The sequence below is a fragment of the Ursus americanus genome, chromosome 7 (assembly GCF_024610735.1).
Source record: "Ursus americanus isolate L20-20 chromosome 7, mUrsAme1.1.p, whole genome shotgun sequence".
Taxonomy (NCBI): domain Eukaryota; kingdom Metazoa; phylum Chordata; class Mammalia; order Carnivora; family Ursidae; genus Ursus; species Ursus americanus.
In genome coordinates, this window is record NC_142133.1 from 8077685 (window position 1) to 8100082 (window position 22398).

A 22398-nucleotide genomic window follows, 5' to 3' on the forward strand; every position below is an offset into this window, starting at 1 on the left:
TAATTTTAAAAAACCCTCACATTTTAATCCATTTTGGAAGTAAGCAAACAAGTGGACTGCCGCTGAGGCCACAGGTGGGATTCAGGGCTCACCGGTCGGCTTGTGGCCTCTGAATTCCCCAGGCAGAGGGGTCTTCACCCTACATCAGAGCTGGGAGTGTGGCTGGGTAAGCCCAGGACCGGGCCGGCACAGAAACAGATTTTCATGAGAATACTCAGTACCAGGTTTTGCCAATTTTATTGGAAAATAAGTTCAGTCCATCGATCAGTGATACATGCTGGACACGGACTGATGTTTTATATAAAAATACTTGGTATCTGCTCACAATTGTACAAACAAGTTTCTAAAAACCCTTCATTATTAACCAGTAAAAATATAATTTATCAAAAATACCACTGGAAAAAATGGCTCAATACCTTTTCTTTTATCACAAATACACAAAGAGGGGTGGGAGGAGGAAAATACAAATTCTGCTAGGCCAGTTTTCACCCCTGGAAGCCAAAGGCTTTGTTGGCAAACTCTCCTTCAAACATTTAGGCTGACAAAAAAATACCACCATCAGATAATGCAGCACAATCTAATTAATGGGGAAGGCTTGAAAGGAAGAGCTTAAAAGAGGTTTTCAGGGAAAACAATAAAACAAAGGAAGTTCCCAGAGAACTAGGAGTGTAGCTCCTTCCTCCGGAATCCTCCCCTGGGAACTGGGAGTGACACCATGACATGAACTTTCCTGTTGGGGATTCTCCTGGTCCCCGGCAAATCCCTTGATTCTTGTCCCTCCCTAAATTTCAGGTGCAATGCCACTGGTAACTCTTGGTTGTTCTCCCCGCTCCTTACTTTCTGGCCAACTTTGCTGCTAAGTCGAAGTTTCGGAATTCGCTCTCTTGGCACTACACACACAAGTGTGTTTTATGGATGACAGACTGAAAATCATCAGCAACATAGGTGTTAAACATCTGATAGGCCTTTTGACCATGACATCTTCACACCCTACCCCATGTGCGCTGACAAATAAAAATTAGGCACTTTCTAGAAAAAAAAAAAAAACCAACCAGCAGTTCCAAAACAGTGCTTTTACTCAACGCTGCCGGATCGGATCCAAGAGAAAGCAGGTGGAAAGAGAAGAGGCAGAGCATTCGACTGTTCTTGTCTAGCTCTGATCACTGTGGGGGAGGGGAATACACTGTATAGGTCTGTGTTCACCCATAACATTAAACATTAAAAATTTAAAAAACATTAAAAATATAAAAAACGTCCATGTTCATTGACGTTTAAAATGGGACAAGTGGCACGTGAACTTGGCTTTGCAGTTTTCGGGGTTTCTCTAGGGACTATCATCAAGTTTTAAAAAATAGTTTCCTATACCAAAAAACCAATTTGCTTTCATTTCTAATTCACTAAGAAATATTTACCTTTCAGGAAAGAATATATGAAAGCAGAAATAATTTTCACAAACCTAACCATAGTTTTTGTGAATTCCAATACTCCGAAGTTTAGAATTTGGTTCCTTAAATGAAACCCTTCCTGGCCTCAGCCACCATTCTAGAAAACAAGCATTTCTTCTCACAAAAGTGCCAGGGGTAGGGCTGAAGGGGACATTTATTGACCTGATGTCAAGCGCTGAAGACACTACACTCGGAGCCAGCAACCCTGTTGTGAGCCCTAGGTCTGACAGCAAGAAGAACATAATTTTTAAAAATAGGTCACTTGCTTTCTCTATAACATTAGGGTGATTGCAAAACTTAAATATGATAATCTGTGGACCTTTTTCAACAAGAAAGCCCTACCCAAATCTACGTCAGGTGGGCAAATTACTTGTGAAGGCCCCCTGACAAGGAGAGACGCACCCACAGCCTCCCCGGCAGGGAACAGACGGAACAGCCTTCTCGCAAAGGGACAGCCAACAGACTCAGTGCTGTCAGCCTGAGAGGAGAGAGCAGGTATGTTAGGGCGGCTTCTTGGGGAAATCTCTTAGAGAAACAGAGTTGGAGTAAATTTCAAATTTCATAAAACTCTGGAGAAAATTCGAGAAGGCATTCTGGTCGGAGGAGATAGGAAGGAGAAGCAGAGAAGAGGAAGTACTAGGGGTGGGCGTGAAGGTACCTGAGGCTGACCGGGAATCCACAGAGCAGGACAGTGAGGGGAATGGCTGTGCGGACAGACTGGGGGAATCGGGCTTCAGCTCCCCAACCAGGAGGAGCCCCGCAGTAAGAGCAGGGGAAGCTCAGAGCAGCACTTCATGAAGGACAGCTAATCCGAGGGCCAGGTGTGTGACAGAGAACAGGAGGAAGTGACCTGGAAGTTGTCCTTCCAAAGAAGCCACGAGTCAAGTGGAACCCAGAAGAGGAAGGTAGGACAGAACGGTCATTCCAGGCAGGGGGGAAGCATGCAGAGCTGGATCAGGGCTCTGCTACTCCTGCTTCTGAAATTCTCTCTCTCCAGCAGAAAGCTAAGTTTTTTTTCTCAAAAATGTGCAATCCTGAAGAATCCCTTTCTTCACCGAAATGAGAATTTTAAAGGTCTGTGAAATGAAATTCGGTCTTTGGAAACGGACAGCTGGCTGTCGATGCCTGCGGAAAGTGCGAAGCAAATGGAAATTTCTCCAAGAATACTTCTACCCCACTCTGTGAAATACCAGTCTCACTTTGCCGGCAGCACTGCCAAGGGAAGCCAGTGGGGGGGCCAGGGACCGGGCAGTCCCCGGACTGGGCCACAGCCCCGCCTCTGGACTGTAGACAACTTCATAAAACCGTTTATAGATGCTAAATATTTCCTGCTTGTTCCTCCCTCTCATTTGCGGTCCCAGTGCCTGTTCTCAGCAGTTCACACATTTCCGACAGGGCATCTGTTGCCTTCTAAAAGGGTTTCCAAGCCCTCGGTTCTGAATTGCGCTGCCCTGCTACCGGCACCGCATTCTGCTCCCTTAACAATCCGATTCCAGATGACCTCAGGGATAAGGGACACTACAGGTGCATTTCACGACTGTAGAGTCAGTGGGGGCACAGCCCAGCCTGCAAGGCCACAAGACATGAGTCACCCAAGGAACTCTGGGCCACACTTCTCCCTGCTACCCGAGGGGCACCTGCACCTCCCTCTGCAGCGTTTTCTTAGAGTCTGGCCTTGTGGCCAAGGACAGAAACTGGGGTCTGGATGAAGGTGGCTGCCGCTGGACTGGCATGTGGTATCTGACATTCTTCCAGAACCTTGTCTTTGCAGACTGCGATCCCTCCCTAAAGTCCCCGGACCAGCGTATGGCCCCATGTTTCTGCTTAATGAATTTAATGGTTTCTGGCATTTTCTCATAGTCTTGGATTTTCTCCAGTTCAAGCAGGACAACTTTAATTCCATCCTGAACGAAAGCATTGTACATCGCTATCTGCTCTTCAGAAGAATTCCCCAGGCAGCCCAATCCTGATGCTTCCGGGACCAAAACGATAATCAGTCTTCTGCTCTTCCTTATGTTTTCATTAGTGACCTCAACAATGTCTGAAAAACAAGAAGCACAGCAAAAGTAAAATTTCGATTAATACTTATTCTCTCCCAAACCAAAACCCCATAAGGTTCTTCCCACCCCAACCCTTTTGTCTTCTAATGCTCTTTTTCCCATCCTTTTTAAAAAAGATTTTATTTATTTACGAGAGAGAGAGAGAGAGAGAGAGCATGAGCAGGGAGAGGGGCAGAGAGAGAAGCAGACTCCCCACTGAGCAGGGAGCCTGACACAGGGCTCGACCCCAAGACCCTGAGATCATGATCTGAGCCGAAGGCAGCCACTTAACCAACTGAGCCGCCCAGGCGCCCCCTTCTTTTTTCTCATCTTAAGTAAAATGAAAGAAGTTTCCAGTTTTATAGACCAGCTCAAAACCTGACCCACAAAAGCTGAATATTTCATTTAGGACTCAGAATACTTGGGGTAGAAATCCTAAAACCTTAAACTTTTTGATCTCTTCCACTCCTCTTTTGCTGTCTCAGCTATAAAGTAACTATTGGATCTAACTACTCGTAAAGCTTCCCAAAACTAAATAAAACCTAGTTAATTCTTGTGCCAGCAAAACACAAGAAAAGTAAGTACTTTGCATTTAATAGCTGTGAAAATCGTCATCACACACCCACCCAGGAGGTTCTTAAAACTGCCAAAGCTGTTTACCTACGCCACAGTTCTTCTAGAAAGATGAAACCTAACTTTAGCAATTATTTTTACAACAAAGACTTTTCCTTTTTTCCACGACGCACTCACCTTCCCCAACATAGGCATCCCTTCCATAAATGAACAGTTTATATCCACACTGTTCTTCCAAGACCTCAGGCAAGACTTTGAACACAAAAATATCTGAGTTAGAGGTGGACCCTTCCCCAGGGGTCTTTGGATACAGTATGTATGCATCATAGGTCTTTCCATCTGAAGCTAGAGGGGAAAATGTAAAATACTTAGATCCAAAAGAAAAGGCATTGGGTAAAGTCAGTGTCCCGAACGTGCATTTCAGAATGAATTATTAATTTGTGTGGGTGAGGGTATGAATGAGGCAGCAATACTAAAAATACAGTAACTCTTTAAAGCGGTCCTCTCCTACAAGTTTCTATGTATTGTGTCTCACTGTGAAGTATTCTTATATTACTGAATGGCCCCTCACGTGCAGAGGGTTTTTACCTCTTGGTCTGGGAACTATCCTTAGCTCCCTGGTCTCATCATCTTCCCTGGTGTCTCAGCCCTGAATTCTATCCATTCTTCCTTTTATGTATTATTGTAGTATTAATTTTTTTTTTGCAAGGTTTAAACAGAAGAGAAAGGGAGAGTTTCCCAGATGCATGAAAATCGTCATTTCTTTCCTCTGAAGGCAGACCATAGGGTCACCTATGTCTTTTTTTTTTTATAATGATTTTTTATTATATTATGTTAGTCACCTATGTCTTAACCAGAACGGGGCAGGGAAATACAAGCTGGATTTGCAAACAAATGCTCTAAATGCCTGTTTATCCCACCATCATGAACACTAAAGCAGTAACTTGGAAAACAACGCTATTCAGTCTGTTCAGTCCCCAAATTATAATTATGTATAAGAATATCTACTATTCTTGTATAGGCCACTTTTCATTTTAAAATGTAAGTAAAAACCCTCTCAGTTATCCTCTACAACTCTTAACTATCCCCTCTCTCCAAAAAGGAAACATTGCATAGAATACAAAATTGTACCTTTTTTGGGGAGAACATAGCAAGAATCCCTGTACCAAAGCACAATGTCAACCTTGAAGATTTTGTAGATGAAAACAGAGCATGTAATTATCACTGTTAACATGACAAATACACCAATTGTGTGCTTCCTGAAATCGGGCACTAGAGAGGAGAAGAAGAAAAAATACGTTAGAACGAAAAGAATTAAAAATTTGGACATACCAAGTTAAATATTACCGTCCCAGAGGAACCATTTTTGGGATTAGTCTGCAATTCCAAATCCCAGATAAGGTTAACCTCTTCGTTATCATCACTTAATAAAGCATACTAATGTACAAAGCCATCTAGAATTGATACAGTATAAAACTGAGGTGTGCTGTATGAAATTTCCACCTAAATATTACAATACACTTGACCCTTGAACAATACAGGTTTGAACTGTGTGGGTCCCTCTATGCGCAGTTTTCGTACAATACAGTTACTGTAAATGTATTTTCTCTTCCTTATGATTTTCTTAAGATTTTCTTTTTTCTAGCCTACTTTATTGTAAGAATACAGTATATAATACACATAACATACAAAATATGTGTTAACTGTTTATGTTATCAGTAATGCTTCTGGTCAACAGCAGGCTATCGGTAGTCAAGTTTTGGGGGACTCAGGGTGATACTCGAATTTCTGACTGGGAGTAGGAGTGTTGGTGCTCCTAACTCCCGTTTTGTTCAAGGGTCCACTGTATACGATAACACAGAAAGAATGCCAAAGCCCATAGGATAGAGCACTTCAGAGTAAAACAAGTCAAAATCACTCAAAAGCCTACAGAAGTTTCTGGAGGTACAAGAGTCAAGTGGGGAAAGCTGAAGTGTGGGGGAAAGGAAAGAAGGGGCTTAAGGATGCCATACAGAATGTGTCACTCTTCCACGTTCTCCTAGCTTCACTCCCTCCCATGATTACAGTGGAGGAGGGGCAGAAAAGCAAGGGGAAGGAAAGGTAAGGGGGTGCGGTATAGAGAAGAAAGAAGAAAAAAATGCCTTCGAAATGTGAGGGGTCACGGAGGCATCCAGAAAAGAGAATCTCAAAGCTCTATTACTTTAATTTCCCAATTTGGGTCTTTAATCCATTTGCAGCTGATTTGGTTATGAAATAGGAATCAAGATATATACCATTTTCCAGACCAATATCCAATTGGGCCAATGCATAGTTCACGGTGATAGCCTTAATTATGGCAGCTTCACCCAAGATCATGATACCTGTAGTGTCAATCTTCCAGATTTGCTGTTTTTTATTCAAGACCACCTTGATTATTCTCGCCCCTTAACATTTCCACATGACTTCTAGAATAAACCCGCCCACAACAACACACCCACACAAACACATACCCATACTTGCACAAGTACTGTTGAAAGTTTGACTGGAATTGTTTTGAATCTAAAGATTCATTTGGGGAGAGCTGATATCTTTATAATATGGAGTTTTTCAGTCTATGAACTTATCTATCTATACCTACCTATCTAGGTCTTCTCTGATTTATCTCAATGACATTTTTCAGTTTGTATCACGGAGGTCTGAAACAGCCTTTGCCAGATTTATTCCGAAGTATTTGATAATTTTTGACACTATTGTAAATGTAATATTTTAAATTTAATTTCTATTTGTTGTTGGTATTTACTGACATACACAGAAATACTATATGTTCATATATGTATGTATTTACATATAGAGAGAGACTAGTGATCTTGCTAAATTCATTTACTAATTCTAACAATTTGTCTATAGGTTTTTAAATTTTCTTCCATGTACACATTCATAAATGCCCTATATTTAATTCAACTACGAATAATCAAAATAGGTCACAAATCTTTTCAATATTGTGTTTGATTATATAATGGAAGAAAACCAGTAACTTCCGACATCCTCTCTGAGAAGTGGATACTTAGGATTCCCCTCTACATCCATTATGCTGTCATTTACCTAAAAATATTCGTCAGATACCTATGATATGCCAGATTTAAGTCACTACTAGCTCTGGAAATAGAATGATCGGTAAGATACCTGGTTGGCAATGTCACAGAATTTAAGTCACGTAAAGAAAACTAATTATGACAGATACTGTGACAGGGACATAGGGTTCTCTGAAAGTATATAACAGGGGCACTAACCTCATCTGTTTGGTCAGAGAGCTTGTTAAGGGCAGGCAAGAGGACAGAAAGCTTCCTAGGAGAAGAAACAGCTCGGCTGACAAGTGAAAGAATAGAAGTTTGCCAGGTTAAGAGGAATCCAAGAGCGTTCCAGGCAGAGGAAACAGCATTGCAGACCTCAAGGTCATAGATTCTAGCAACAGTAAACCAAAACTGCATTTCACGTATTCTGTTGTTTACCTGGATGTATTAATTGGATATACGCTGAACTTAAACCCTCTGTATTCTTGGCTACACAGGTAAATGGATGTAGATAAAATCTACTTTCCACTTCTGAAATATTAAGAATGGTGATGATTGTATTCTTTCTTCTTTTTGGAGGATTTTCCACCCTGCTCAAAAGAGAGAGAATGAATGAAGTTGTTTCAGTAAAACTACAACTGAGACACATAGACATGATTCACCTCTTTATTCGCCATATGAATTGTGGCAGAAATGATCACCAGCCTTACGCACAGGGATGATGGTCAGGCTGTTAGCAACGCTGATCTGAGATTTTATAGCCCAAAGACCACTGTCTGTAAAAGACTCAGTAGCAGAGATAAAGGAAAATTACCAGCTTCCGAGAAGAAAAAGATGGATGTGCATTCTAGTCGCCATGGGGGCACAGAGAAGAATACATGAAACAGGAGGAGACTGGAGCAGGTGACCAAAGAGAATGCTAAGGAGTCAGGAGCTGATCCCGAGAGAGGAAACAGAAAGCCACTAGAGACTTGAGAGGTGGCGTGCCCGATTCTCCATCCCACTTAATGAGTCTTCCCTAAACTGTTTAAAACACAGAATAACATGAAGGGTAATTCAGGAAAGTTGCTTCATTGGAATGTTGTAAATATTTACCCAAATCCAAGAGAAGGCCTTCCAAGTGGTCCGGAATTCACATCACAATGACATTTTTACCTGAAGGGTGTAAGATCTTATAAATCCTATTTAGCTCAGCAAAACTCAGTATGGGCAGCAAAGGGTCAAGGGCCAATCAACTAACTTTTGCTATCCAATTAAACCATCGAGGTTGTCTAAATTTCATGCCATGAATTTATTTTTTTTTTGTTTTGTTTTTTTTAAAGATTTTATTTATTTATGTGACAGAGAGACAGCCAGAGAGAAAGGGAACACAGCAGAGGAGTGGGAGAGGAAGAAGCAGGTTCCCAGCGGAGGAACCCAATGTGGGACTCGATCCCGGAACACCGGGATCACGCCCTGAGCCGAAGGCAGACGCTTAATGACTGCGCTACCCAGGCGCCCCTCATGCCATGAATTTAATACCAAAACTTCTCTGTTGCATAAAGTGGCTTTTAGCATACTTACGGTACATAGTCTTCTGCCAGCACTGAGTCCTCTTCATCAATCGATGACCCATTCCACTTCCAGTAGACATAGTCACTAATGTGGCCGCTGACATTGCAGATCAACTGTAGCTTGGATCCTGCAAAGCAATGTAGTTTTAATCATAGCAATTGACTTTGATCTGATCTGTCCAGATTAATAAATGGCCATTGAATAAAAATCTTAAATTATAGAAAAGTACAAAGATAAAGAAAAATTGCCCTTCAAGCCACCACGTGGAGATAACCGTGATTAATAACTTCACGCATCTTATCCCTCATCTTCTCTGTGTACACACGCAATGTTTCTCACATGCAATTGTAAAAATGGCGTGTTACTGTCTACTATTTGTGAATACTGTAGGCTGGGAATTCCAGCTCACGGGCTCGGCCTTCCAAAACAGTCTGTCTCATGGCCGTTCAGTATTCCACAATACAGATAACGCTATGATTGACGCTTCTCCTATTGCTAAACTCAATTTGTTTCTAATTTTTTTCACTATTAGAATGAATATTCTAATGACCATTCTTGTACATCAATATGGTACATATCCTGAAGTACTACTTTGAATCTGGAAGTAGAATGAAGAGATATACGAATTTAAAAAGCCAGCCCCCCTCTCCCAAGTGAGACCGTACATATCTACACTTTGTCCAGCCGTGTTGATGAGTGCCTTCTATCCCCCAAGCCCCCACATTCCAAATATTTTTGGTCATTGCCCAACAAGAGAAGAAAACTTTCCATTTAAATTTTCATGTGTGTTTCTTGAAATCATGGTGAATGAACGCGTCTTTTAGAAGTTTAGTATTCATTTGCCTTTAAGAACTACTTGTTCTGCCTGCTGTCTAGTATTTAACTGAGTCTCATATTAACCTCACTGCTGTGTGGGTTTATTCATCCAGGATATTAACTTTTTATAATACATGAAAACGATTCCAAATACCATTCAGAGTTCACTGCTTTCCTTCTATTTCTGTTTATGGAAATTCTTGGGTGTAGATATTTTTATTTTTTATTTGATCAAATTTCTGTTTTGTCTGTTCTCACGACTTTTTTCTTAAAGCTCTGCCACCAGATCAGGAAAATATCTGTGCACATTTCCATCGAGGTATATAAAACGTTTTCATTGTTTTACTGGTTTAGTTCTTTACTCTGTCTAGAATATAATTGGGTATGGTGTTAGCAACTGTGAGGGAGAGATTTAACTTAACGCTTTTATCCAAATAGCTGATTGACCACTTCAGAACCACTTATTGAATAATAATTTGTAATGCCACTTTTATCAGAAAATAAATTATTTATTTGGGACTCTCCTGGTTGAGCTGAATGGGTATACTGATGCCAATGGTACCACAATCTTAATTGCTGCAGTTGTAGGGTAAATGTTAGTATCATTTAGAGCTCTTCTTCCCAATATTATTTTAATAATCTCATCATTTTAATCTCCTGGGTGAATTTTAGAACCACTTGCCAACTTTTGAGCCCATTCATATTTTTATTGGAATTACATTAAAACTATAAATCAGAGTTGCTATCTTTACAATTTCCAGTTTTCCATATAAGAAAAAAACATACATTTCTATTACAGTTTTCCTTAAATCGGTGTTTCTCAAGATTCTTTTCATTATTGTTCCCTTTGGAGCCTTTTAAGACATTTTTATCCTAATGCCCTCCCTTCCCATGAATTTTTAATACCACAGACGTACAGTATATTGCTTTAGATTTTTTTTCCACTAAGAACCAGTTTTCTCCCCATTGGAAACAAGATCACTTCCACTCTTTGTCGATATGTATGCTTTAAGTCTCAATTTTCCTGAGATATAGGTCAGAATTTGTGTTTTTTTCTCCCCTATAAATCCTATATATTTTTGAAAGATTTTGCTAAGAAATTTTATAGACATCTCTACGACATGTTGCAAATGGGGTCTCTTTTCCCATTGTTTTCTAGCTGGTTATTGCCAAACAAGTTTACCATTTTAGAGTATCAACTGTATTTATTTGCTTGCTTTTACAACTATTTTGTTTACTTTAATGAAGTTGGTATAGACAATGTCCATTCAAAACCCATATCCCCAGGCCGAAAAGTAAAAATAAAATAAAAAAGAGCAGTGTTCCATCGTATACACTTCGGCATGAATACCTTTATTAACTACTTATGAAAATCACAAGTTTTCGGGGATCTTCTGGCAAGATTTTTCTTTAATCTTAAAATGCTTTCTCTTCAGTAAAGCCATCGTTGGAGTTAGTCCCTATTCTCACCATCTCTACGCCACCTCGACTCCAGCCTGATATTTCTCTACTGTGGGGCCAGCCCCTCAGATTTTAAAAGCAGATTTAAGTTAAGGAAAGGCCATTTGTCCACAGCTCGGTTCTCGGAGAAACTTCCGTCTCCCACTGAAAGCCACAAGTCCAGGAGGGAGGTAATCACGTGTCAGAACATCAGGGCCAATCGGAAAGCCGTTACCAACGCGAGCATCGCTGAGTCTGACCTACCACAAGCCTGAAGACACGCAGTCCTGGCCAAGGCGGCGCCTCTGTGCACGCGTATAATTTGTCAAAAGGAGAGGGCAACAGGAAGGGCACCGAGGTTTCATCACCAAACCTCAGCACCAGGAAAACAAATGATAATGGCTAACGGACACCAGAATTCAAATCCCCAGATGTCTTAAGGACGTGAGGTGCCAGGCTCCAGTTCCGTCCTGAACGCCCCATGACAAAAGAACTATTTTTAAAACTAAAAAAAGGATTGAGGGGAAAGAAGAAAAGATAAAAATAATATCTAAACTGTTGAAGGACCCCTTGTTTGTTCCTGGTAAGCTTCAATCACGTCTTCCTCCGTTCCCAGCTCCTTTGGACTGTGATTGTCAGCAGTCCTCTGACCTTCGAAGAGAAACCTGAGTGAATTCACTGGAACATCCGGTCTTTGACAGCATGATTCTCTGAGTTTCCTGAGCTGTGTCGTCCACCATCCTCACTTCAAAGTGAATCTCACTGCCACCGTGTCCAATGACTCTGAGTTTAATGTACGCTCTTTCCTTCTTATCCCTCAAGTCCCCAGCTGAAGGCTTTGCCTCCTGATCAGACATAGTGATGATGGCTTCACCCACAGTCTCCTCGGCACAGTAGTGGCCTCAGGAAGGCAGGACCTCGCTCGGGGATTTACAAATCCATCTCTTCCCCACAGCACACCGCCGCAGCTGAAGGGACTTCCGCTACACCTAGAACATTAATTTTATATCTGGCCAATTAATAATATATTAATTCTAACTTCTCCCCAGTAATTCTCTTGAGAGTAATACATACATTATATGATCTGAAATAATAAGAAAGTCCTTTTCTCCCTTACAGTAAGCATACCTTGGTTCTTTTATGTAGGATTGTATCAAGTGGGCACTTCTAGAATATGTTAAGTGATGCTGGTTATTTGGGCGTCTTTGCCTTGAGGGTCTATGCCTGCAGAACATCTAACACTATCATGGTTCACCACTAAGAATGTGAGTGACTACTGGTTTGAATCGATGTTATTTATTAAGTTTAAGAAGCAGCCCCCAGCTCCTATTTTTCTAAGTCATTTCACTGGTAATTTGTATTGCATCTCAGCAAATGCCTGCTCGACACCCTTCAGCATCATCATATGACAGGGGGATGTTTGCACCTGGTCAACGTGATACATCAAAAAACATATATAAAATATATATAAAATAATTGTTTCCTAATATGAAGCTATTTTTTTAGATTTGGAGATCAGTGTCACCTGAACTTCAGAGCTCTAAATGTACCCCACTAGAATATGAATTGTTCCCAGAAGCTATGGCCAACAGGGCCAAAAGTGGTTCTTGGGGAGAGGGCAAGAAATTCGTAGATATTGCAATGCTTTGTGGCCGTGCCAAGTGCCATGGTACATCAACGGATATACAATAGGTCTGTGGCATTAAAACTGAAGAAGGGAAAAGGATTGGGGGAGGGAAATGCCTTTTTAGGCTCTACAGGGGAGCATTAATGAGGGGAAAAAAGGGTTGAGGAACACTGCTCTAGATTCTATTGGCCTATATTTAATTGTGAGTTTTCACATCTTTGTTGGTTTCCTTCTAGGAATGTCTTTATATTACCTTCCACGGTGAGTAACAACTTGGCCAAGTACAGAATCCGTTGGTCACAAACTTTTACTTCTAAACTCTGTACAGATATTCACTGTCTTCAGGCACTGACTTTTACAGAAGGGAACTTTGCACGCCAGCCTGGCTTTTGATCCTCTGAGACGAAAATCTATTTTTATGTTTGGACCAGTGGTTTTCAAGAGAATTTTCAGTGACGGCAGAAATGTTCTATATTTGTGCTAATACAGTGGTCACTGGTCACATATGGCTGGTAAGCCCTTGAAATACGGCTAATATGCCTGAAGAACTAATTTTTAATTGAGCTAAATTAGTTAATTCACTTAATTTAAATTTACATGTACATAGCCGCATATGGCTAATGGCTACTCCATTGTATAGCGTAGGTCTAAATGCTTATAGGATTATGTCTTTTTTCTTGAAATAAAAAATTTTCACTCGTCTTAATGGTCATTCTAGAAAAATACTTGTCCTTTTGGGTCTGTTATCTTACCCTTCAGTCTAAAAGCTTAGCTCTGGTCTTAAGAAATCCATCCCGTGCCCGTCAGATAAATTACATTTCTCATTTCTAGTGCTGTTGAACTTAGCCTGTGGCTGATGTTTTCATGGGTAATAAGCATCCATGGGAAAGCGAGGGTGGGCAAATCAGACATGGCTAGATTTCTGCTAAGAGAGGCAGGAAATCCAAAGGAACATTTAAAGACATAATTGGTGCTACTTTCTCACTAATTCTAGATCTATTCAGTAAATGGTTTCGGTTATGTGTAGTAAAGGGAGAGTGTATCTTAATCTTGAGTTCAAAATAATGATTTCAGCATAGCGTGATGGGAACCCACTTACCCAGACCTGCTTCCATTGTCTCATTAGCTGGACTCACAATTACAGGCCTCACGGGCTTGTATTCTTCTGAAAGACAAACATCCGCAGGGCTTCTTAGTCTCTCACAGATCAGAATCTCAACAGATGACAACAGTAAAACGTACCAAGATACACCACGTGGTGGCTGGCCAGCTATTCCCCCGACTGCCCAAAGCATATGCGGCAGGAGACAGAAGGCAAGAGGTGAAGGGAGAAGCTAAACCACGAATACCTCCTGCCAAGCCTGGGCCCTGCTCAACCCATCGAGCTTGGTGCTACAAACACACCCATCACCAGGACTCCAGACAGGTGCGTCCCTCAAAGCGAATCAGGAGCAACAGGACAGCTGTGGAAAAGGACTTCCGCGGATGAAGCATTAAGCGGACAGACCACCGGGCACTAGACCCGCTTGGATTTAGTAATTGTAGTAATGACCCAAGAGTGGAACGCCAAGCAATTTGACAGAATTTATTTAGAAGGGCAGAAGAGAAATTCATCTGAGTTTTATTTACAAGAAGATTGACTTCAAAGGTCCATCTGTGGCCAAGGCTGAGAAACTATGAACTGGAACGCCCAGAATATTCCACCACAGTCAAAAAAAAAAAAAAAGAAAAAAGAAAAAAAGAAAAAGAAAGAGTAAGCTTCATCAGGGCAGGATCTTGTCTCTTTTGCTCCCTAATGTAGACCTAGAACAGTGCCTGGCGTATAGTAGATGCTCAATTAATATTTTTGAATCTGTTTTACATAAACAAAATATGCCCTCTTCTCTGATGAAGTATATTATTTCTATAAAAGGGATCAGAAAAGAAGACAGAGTATTTACACCATATTTGACCTATTAAAAAAAATTCCCTGGTTCTCTCTAAAATTCTGTCTGCTGGTCTGGTTGCTGTATGTCAAGAAAGACAAACCAGAGCTACCCCATGGCAAGAGAGAGGCTGCTAAAAACTCAGGATGGTTGTGATCTAAGGATTGTTGAAAATTATAATTCACTGATGCTTGTAGGGCCTGGGCAAGGAATTCATTTTGATTCAATAAAATTAATGTTTGAAATATATAAATTATGAGAGAATTGAGAAAACTTAGTTATATGTAGGGTGATCATATTTGGGGTTTACCTGAGACGGTCCCCATTTATGCCTGTTGCCCCAGCATTACTAATAAGGCCCCTTTAACTTTTAAAGTCCTGGTTAAAGTAACTCTTCTTTCATTACTGAAAGCTTACAAAATCTATTTACAGAAAGGCTGAGCATTCTGCCCAACACCAGGTAATTGGTAGGAGTGCATTTTCTTGTAAAATAGCTTTTAAGGTGAAATATAGTTTGTTTGGTTTTTTTAGGTCCAAGATGTTTATTTTATTTTAATATGATTGCAGGTACATAAGCAGGAGTCCTCCACCAGACAAACAATGGGCAGGGCTCAAAAAAAATCTCAAACTGCAAACCCCCCAAGTATCACATGATTGACTTCAAAGTTCAATCCCCCCTCTCTTTCAACTCATTTCCGGGATATATTTTCAAAGGCAATGTCATTTTGGGGGGAAAAAAAGTCACACATAGAGAACTGAAAGCCTCAGGAAGATTTACAAGAATAATTATCTACGCCTATTTATTTCTCCTCTGTTTTGGACCAGGCACATGATCACCAGCTGAGCATACCTGATCTCTAATCTCCCCAGCAACCTTGGAAGGTTGGCTCATCTTACAGAGGCGGAAACAGGCTGAGAGAGGGAAAGTAACTGAGCTAACAAGAAGCTAACAGTAGGTAGAGCGCACTCTGGGAATGCAACATACTCCAAGGCCCATCAGCGTCCAACCCAACAAGATCCGGTCAATGTTCTTAACTGCTGGACACTCAGGCTCCCCAAGCGAAAGCGCTCAGAACTGCCCTTCCTCGTACACCAGTCACAGGGAACCCCAGAGCGCTCTAGAAGAACCATCTTTAGCCATTGCAACGAACAAGCCTCTCACTTCGGTTGGAAAACATAGCTCTTACTGTCTGTCTAATTAGCACTGCATCTGAAGCAGGAATGCAAAACATGTACCTAGTCTTAGCCATAAAAAAGCTAAAGCCACGCGACCTTTGGCAAGTCATCAAGCTTCTCTTGGGTTTAGTTCCTCCCTGAACAATGAAGGTAATATTAGAATCATGGTTTCTGGGCCTTCCCAGATTCAAACTCCTAGGACTGGAGCTAGGACTCACCTATAGTTATCAGTTCTATCACCCGGGTAATAGGATATCGCTTTCCCAAGTACGTGTAGAATGTTCCACAAGTATATTTCCCCTCATGCGCTGCAGTCACATTTGCTATGATGAGTCTATCTGTCACTCCAGTAAAGTTTATATTGTCAAGAAGTAGAGGTTTGCAATCCTAGACAGAGGGAGAGGAAGGAAGTATTAAGACCAATTAATGATTTTCCCCGCCTACCAGCTAAAGAAACTCCATTTTTTCTCATTGGCAAATGTTTTATGCGTGTGATGTTTATACATATATGAACTGAAAACCTCAGGAACATTTACAAGAATAATCATCATACACCTGTTTATTTCTCCTCTGTTTTGCACCAGACACATGATCACAAGCTGAACACATATATGAATATATATGACAATGTTCCCTGCGTACAAGTTTTAATATAGTATTTTTTTGGCAATAGTCCCAATTATATTCCCAGGATATTAAATCTTTATGCCTACGAGCTTTGCACTTTGAAGACAAGTGAAGACAAATTTACTTTGCAAGAAAAACGTGTTTGAGGACAGATGCTAAAGCCATAGTTTCTTAGTAACACTGTACTTCTTTTCCACGTTGATAGCATTTATTTTGTATTTCTTAACCTCTACAAGATGATTCCCCATGTAAGTTCCAACAAACTAGGGAGATCAAAGTTACCAAAACATGACGTGTTCCACAGAATGCCAGCCAATCCACTCTTAAGACAGTTACTTAAACCACTCAGTTGTTTAAGGACCACTTACTATTTTTAATAAAACAAAAAACCAATATATTTTATAATAAATATGTCATATTTATTATATTATTATACATTATATATTTTATATATAATTTAATTTAATTTAATATTTTGATATTTTAAAATAATTTAATATTTAATAAACATAATATATATTATATGCTATTATAATATATTATAATAATTATATAATTATATTGTTATATATTATATTATATGATTACATTATATAATTAGATATATTTTATATTATATATTATCTCAAAAACCTTAAATTTATAATCAGCCTTATCTTTAAACAGCTTTTATTTCAACGATCCTCTTCTCAACTTTATCTTATTAAATAAAAGTAACAGAAAGTAAGACTTTCATTAAACTGCAAATTGAGGGGATGCCTGGGTGGCTCAGTCGGTTAAGCATCTGCCTTCGGCTCAGGTCATGATTCCAGGGGCCCGGGATCAAGCCGCGCATCGGGCTCCCTGCTCAGCAGAGAGCCTGCTTCTCCCTCTCCCTCTGCTGCTCCCCCTGCTTGTGCGCTCCCTCTCTCCCTCTCTCTCTCTGTCAAATAAATAAAAGCTTTTACAAAAATAAAAAAAACCCTGCAAATTAAATGTACGCAGTCTCACAACTTTAAAAACAATTTCCTATTCAGTGTCACCATGCAAAAGCAAACAATACGTCAAATGAAAAAGTACTCTGCAGATTTACCCTACTGTCTAGGACAGAAAACAATTTTATTTGCTGGAAAAGTAAAATATCATATTTAACATAAAATTACCTTATGCCACTGCATTTCGGGTAAGCCATTTTTTTCATCTTTAAAAAACTCCATATAAGGACACACAAGTTGTCCATCTGCTGCAACAGGTAGTTTCTGTGTAAATATAGCTTCTGTGTTGTAACATAAGTTAGGTTCATGCTGTACAAACTTAATAGTGATTTTAACTTTGAGGCAGTAAGTTGAATTCCTAAAATAAACCAAAATAGGTGAATTCAGCACAATTTAAGATGTTTCTGTCCTTAACTATCACATGCACACAGAACACATGTCTGCAACGTATTGATTCCTTTCTTACCTTACGGCGCAATAGTAATGTCCTGAATCCTCCACCTTGGCAGGAACAAACCAAAGTTTATCTTCGTGCTGGTGAATCCTGGAGTCTACTTCCATAGATACAGGAGTCTTGCTGTCATTTTTATACCAAATTATAGTGCCTTTCCTTTCATTTGGGTTAAGAAGACATGAACGAACATCAATTTCATATGCAGATGAAACTAAAATTACTCGTTCTGCACGTTCCTCACACATGTCTTTAAAAGGGAAAAAGAGAAAGCAATTTCTGTGAGAAATCTGTCCATGTTTTTTAATGTAATATCGACATTTAAACACATCAATTACAAAATACATCAATTCATATTATATATGAGTTTTAACAGCTTTACAATTAAAAGCATCATCTTGGAAGTCTGAAAGATTTATATTCAAATCCAGTTGTGGCACTTACTATCTGTGTGCCCTTGAGAAAGTTATTTAACCTCTCTCATCCCCTCTTTATTCATCTAAAAGTTGGTGCTAATGTAGCAGGAGAGAGATCTGCTTCAGTACAAAATGGACTGGATTTGCCCTCCCACCTGAACAATTGAAAAAACGGACCAAGTATATGACACAATATTCAAGACATTGAACATCAAGGAACAAAGGACAGAAATACCAGAAAGATGGAAAACAAAGTAGGTGAGCCATACAATTTTCCCAAATTACTGCCTAGAGAAAGATTCTAGGTCATGACATTGCAAGGAGGAAACACAGGCAAAGCCCAGGATTCTCTCTGAATGGAGAAGTTAGAGCTGGAAATCCAGGTAAACCACGAGTTTGCAAGACAGAGTAGCAAAGGGATTAGAGCTGTATAGATAGAGAGAGAGAGTGAGTTGGGGAGATCTATACGGTCTCCCTCAAGGTTTCAGCTGAGCACCAAACATAAGAAAACAACCCAAGGCCAGAGTGAGAATTGCCAAAAGGGTTAGAGTGAATATTGACTGGAGCACATACTGCTGTTCTCAACAGCTAGAATGGAAAACCTCATTAATCATGGAACATCAGGTAGGGTACCCACAGGGTTTGACCCTGTAGATGGGGCAAATTAGGCCTAAAATAAGCCTTTTTCTGATCCTGACTAATAAAGCTTAAAAGCAAAACCTGAAAGGATCAACTATTTCCAAGTTAGAACCTGTGGCAGAACAGTTCAAGAACATTTTTAGTAATACAAAAATACCCAGCACCCGAAATGGTAAAATCTACAATGTCTAGCATTCAATCAAAAATTACTAGGTGTGCAAAGAAATGGGACAATACAATCAATGATAAGAAGAAAAAACTCATGGTGCCTGGGTAGCTCAGTCAGTTGAGTGCCCGCCTTTGGCTCAGGTCATGATCTCGGGGTTCTGGGATCGAACCCGGCATCAGGCTCCCCTCTCAGTGGGAAGTCTGCTTCTCCCTCTCTCTTTGTCCCTCCCCCAACTTGTGCTCACACTCTTTCTCTCTCTCTCTCTAAAATAAATAAATAAAATCTTCTAAAAAAAGAAGAAAATAATCAGTCAATCAAAATTGACCTGGAAATGACCCAGATGACAGAATTAATACATTGAAAATTAAATTAGTTATTACTACAGTGTTCCATTTGTTCAAGATACTAGATCAAACATGTTGAGTAGAGACATAAAAGAGATTTTTTTTAAAACTTAAATTTCTAGTGATGAAAACTGCAATATTGACTTAAAAAATACATTGGATATGATTAATGGCAGATTTGAAACTACAGAAAAAAAGATTAGTGAACCTCAAGCCACAGCATTATTAAATCTCTTTAAAGATAATTGAACATTTAAAACAAAAATAAAAAAGTATTGTGAGATTTATGACATATAAAGAAGTAAAATGTATAGGAACAATTAGACAAATTTTGAGAAGGGAGAAATAGATGTATATTGTTGTAAGTTTTTTATAGTATATGTGAAACAGTATAGTCTCACTTGAAAGTAGACAGCAGTAAGTTAAAGATGGATACCATAAGCCTGAGAGCAGTTATTTTAAAGAAAACACGCCATTAGTATAAGCCAGACAAAGGAGATAAAGTGAATTATGATATATGGATGGCAAAAAAGCACATCAAAAGAAGTTCATTATCATTAACAAGAAATGGAATTAAAATTACAAACCGATATTACTCCTTTCAGTATTAAAATTGAAAAGGTTGACAATATCAGGTGTTGATGAGATGTGGAACTTTCATTCACTGCTGGTGAGGTATAAAATGGTATAACTGCTTGGAAGACACTTTAGTAGGTCCTTAAAAAGTTTCATATAAGCTTACCATATGACCCAACCATTCCCTCTCAGGTATTCACTTAAGAGGAATGAAAATATACATCCATTCAGAGACCTGAATGCTACCTTTCGTAGCACCTTTACTCTGAATAGTCAAGAACTAGAAATGCTGAAACGTCCATCAAATGTGAATGGATTATTAAATGGTGATATACAATAGACAACTACCATGTAATAAAATAATAACTATCCATTTATACAATATGAATGGACCTCAAAATAATTATGCTGCCTGAAAGAAGCCAGACTAAAAAAAACAAAAACAAAAACAAAAACGCAAAGAACTATCTCTTGATGGCTCTCAGCTGTGGGTTCATAATGACTACATTGAACGCCTCTTCTGAATGAAAGCCAGGATCTCCTATCACATTCTTCAATCAGCAACAAAGTCGGAGGAGGCCTGTCCTTGACATTGGAGGCCTGGATTTTAGCTCCTTCTCTGACACTAGCTAGGTGAGCTTGGGCTCTTAGCCTCACTGTGCCTCAGTTTCCCAATCCGTAAATGAGAGAATGTACAGTACAGTTCTGTGATAAGGAGGCTGGCTATTCTGGGATTCAACAGAAACAGGCGAGGAAAAGAAATAACTCTGTCAGGGAAGGTACTTCATGTGTTCTAAGTAATAGGTTTCTCAGCAGACAAGAACACGAGGAAATGCTTAACTTACCGGCTTCCAGAGAAGAAATCAGTACAGCTATGAGACAAACAAGCCTGAGTAACACTTTCATATTCTCCTGGAAAAGAGAGGAATGGATGTGAAACAAAAATAAAAATGCTACTCTTCCAGAAAACTCTCTAAAACCATATAAACTAACTCCCACCTGCCTCATCCCCAAGTCACAATGATGGGTTAGTCTCCCTACATCAACGGGATCCTGCTTCCGGTCAGAATTGGGGACCTACCTCATAGCAGTAAGACTGCACTCCTTAAATATCCTGTAATTCTGACATTTTATTCACACAAATTGGCCTTCTCCCAAGTTCACCCAGATGAATTGCGTTATTATCATATTTACTTTTAAACTATACTTAGATTATTAAAATAAGAAGTCCAGCAGCCTGGCTTCTTGGCTCTTTCTGTAACTGTGGGGGGTGGGGGTGTTTTAAGGCTCCATGACAGAAAGGCAGAAAATAAAGGGTTAAAATATTTCCCAATGGCCAGTTCCAGGCCAACCAACTGCTCGTGTTAGTTTATCTGAAACAATACAAAGACACCAGGAAATGAAGTGAACAGCGCCAGCTGTTAGTTCATGCAATTACAAGACCTGACTTGTGTGATTACTAAGCATGGGAGAAGAAATGGAAGGGGCCAGGGCGAGTTTTATACTTGAGATTATAGCTCAAGATATAATTCTGAATTAATTACAGGGAAATGCTGATTCGTTACAAGTCCAGGGCTAATGGCCTGCCACCGCAGGGCAGTGTGATGTTGGACACAACGCCTCCCAGGGCCTCAGTTCCCTCATACGTACCAGTGGGCACGGAGTCAGATGATCACTGAGCCATTCCCACTCTGACAGACTATAGAACATGGAAGCCAAGCCCCTGGGTCCAGGTTTTGCTTCGCCTGCCCCAGAAATGCTTTGAAAAAAAGCAGGGGAGAGGATGGCTCCTTCCTCTCAACAGGGGACCTTCTGAATCCATATCAGTCCCCAGAACCTTAGGGCAAGGGGATCAGCTCCAGGCCATGAGATGGGGTCAGGGTCATGTGTCCAAGGAAGGACAGTGGAAGCGAGGGAGGTGAAGATACACCCGAGACTAAACTAACCATGCTCCTGACAAAAATCAACACAAACCCCACTAGATCCCCCAAACAACATAGAAATCCCAAAGATGATGGCCAACCTGACTAGACTTGCACTGCCAATAGCTGAAAGGGGGGCCAAGTGAGGAAGTCTCTCAACAGCATCCGTGTTCTGCTATAAGCCAGGCAGAGTGCTAGTGCCAGAGACCACCCCCCCAAAAAATGAAATAAAATAATTAAACAAGAAGCTGTGCTTCAAGATGGCCACAATTTAGGCATAAGCCCCATGTGATCACAGATGTGTCCCACACACCCTGTCAAGGGCGCACAGGATCAAAGCTCAGCCTCCGTGCTTCAGTTCCCCATTCGACAAGATGGGGATGATACGAGCAGTATTTTTTGTTGACAGCTACCGAGGGTGAAATGATTTGTCACGTGTGAGGGGTGTAGAACCGTCTGGCACATGGTCATCTTCAAATGTTAGCTATTATAATCACCCCCATGCTGATGATAAGTACAAGCTTTGGTGAAATGTTTCCAGCTATCCATTCATCTCTTTATTCATTCACTGCTGAATTCAACAATCAGATACTGGCTATCTACGACACGCCTGCAACGACACGTGGCCCTGGGAA

General features: G+C 40.2%; 1 protein-coding gene and 1 pseudogene across 6 annotated transcripts in view; both read right to left on the bottom strand.

Annotated features, from left to right (window-relative positions):
- Window positions 1-218: 218 nt before the first annotated feature.
- The window catches only part of IL1R1 (interleukin 1 receptor type 1), a 71169-nt gene continuing 48989 nt past the window's right edge, over window positions 219-22398 (bottom strand). For all 6 annotated transcript variants that reach the window (XM_045771580.2, XM_045771579.2, XM_045771574.2 and 3 more), the window contains 10 exons: window positions 20687-20753; window positions 17713-17947; window positions 17415-17604; window positions 15864-16032; window positions 13644-13709; window positions 8671-8788; window positions 7546-7697; window positions 5189-5329; window positions 4235-4402; window positions 219-3486 (listed from right to left, as the gene is read on the bottom strand). In XM_045771580.2, the coding sequence (XP_045627536.1) occupies window positions 3068-3486; window positions 4235-4402; window positions 5189-5329; window positions 7546-7697; window positions 8671-8788; window positions 13644-13709; window positions 15864-16032; window positions 17415-17604; window positions 17713-17947; window positions 20687-20747 (1719 nt within the window). In that variant the 5' untranslated portion in view covers window positions 20748-20753 and the 3' untranslated portion in view covers window positions 219-3067. The remainder of the gene's footprint in view (window positions 3487-4234; window positions 4403-5188; window positions 5330-7545; window positions 7698-8670; window positions 8789-13643; window positions 13710-15863; window positions 16033-17414; window positions 17605-17712; window positions 17948-20686; window positions 20754-22398) is intronic.
- On the bottom strand, window positions 8795-11896 carry LOC148109621 (small ubiquitin-related modifier 1 pseudogene; annotated as a pseudogene).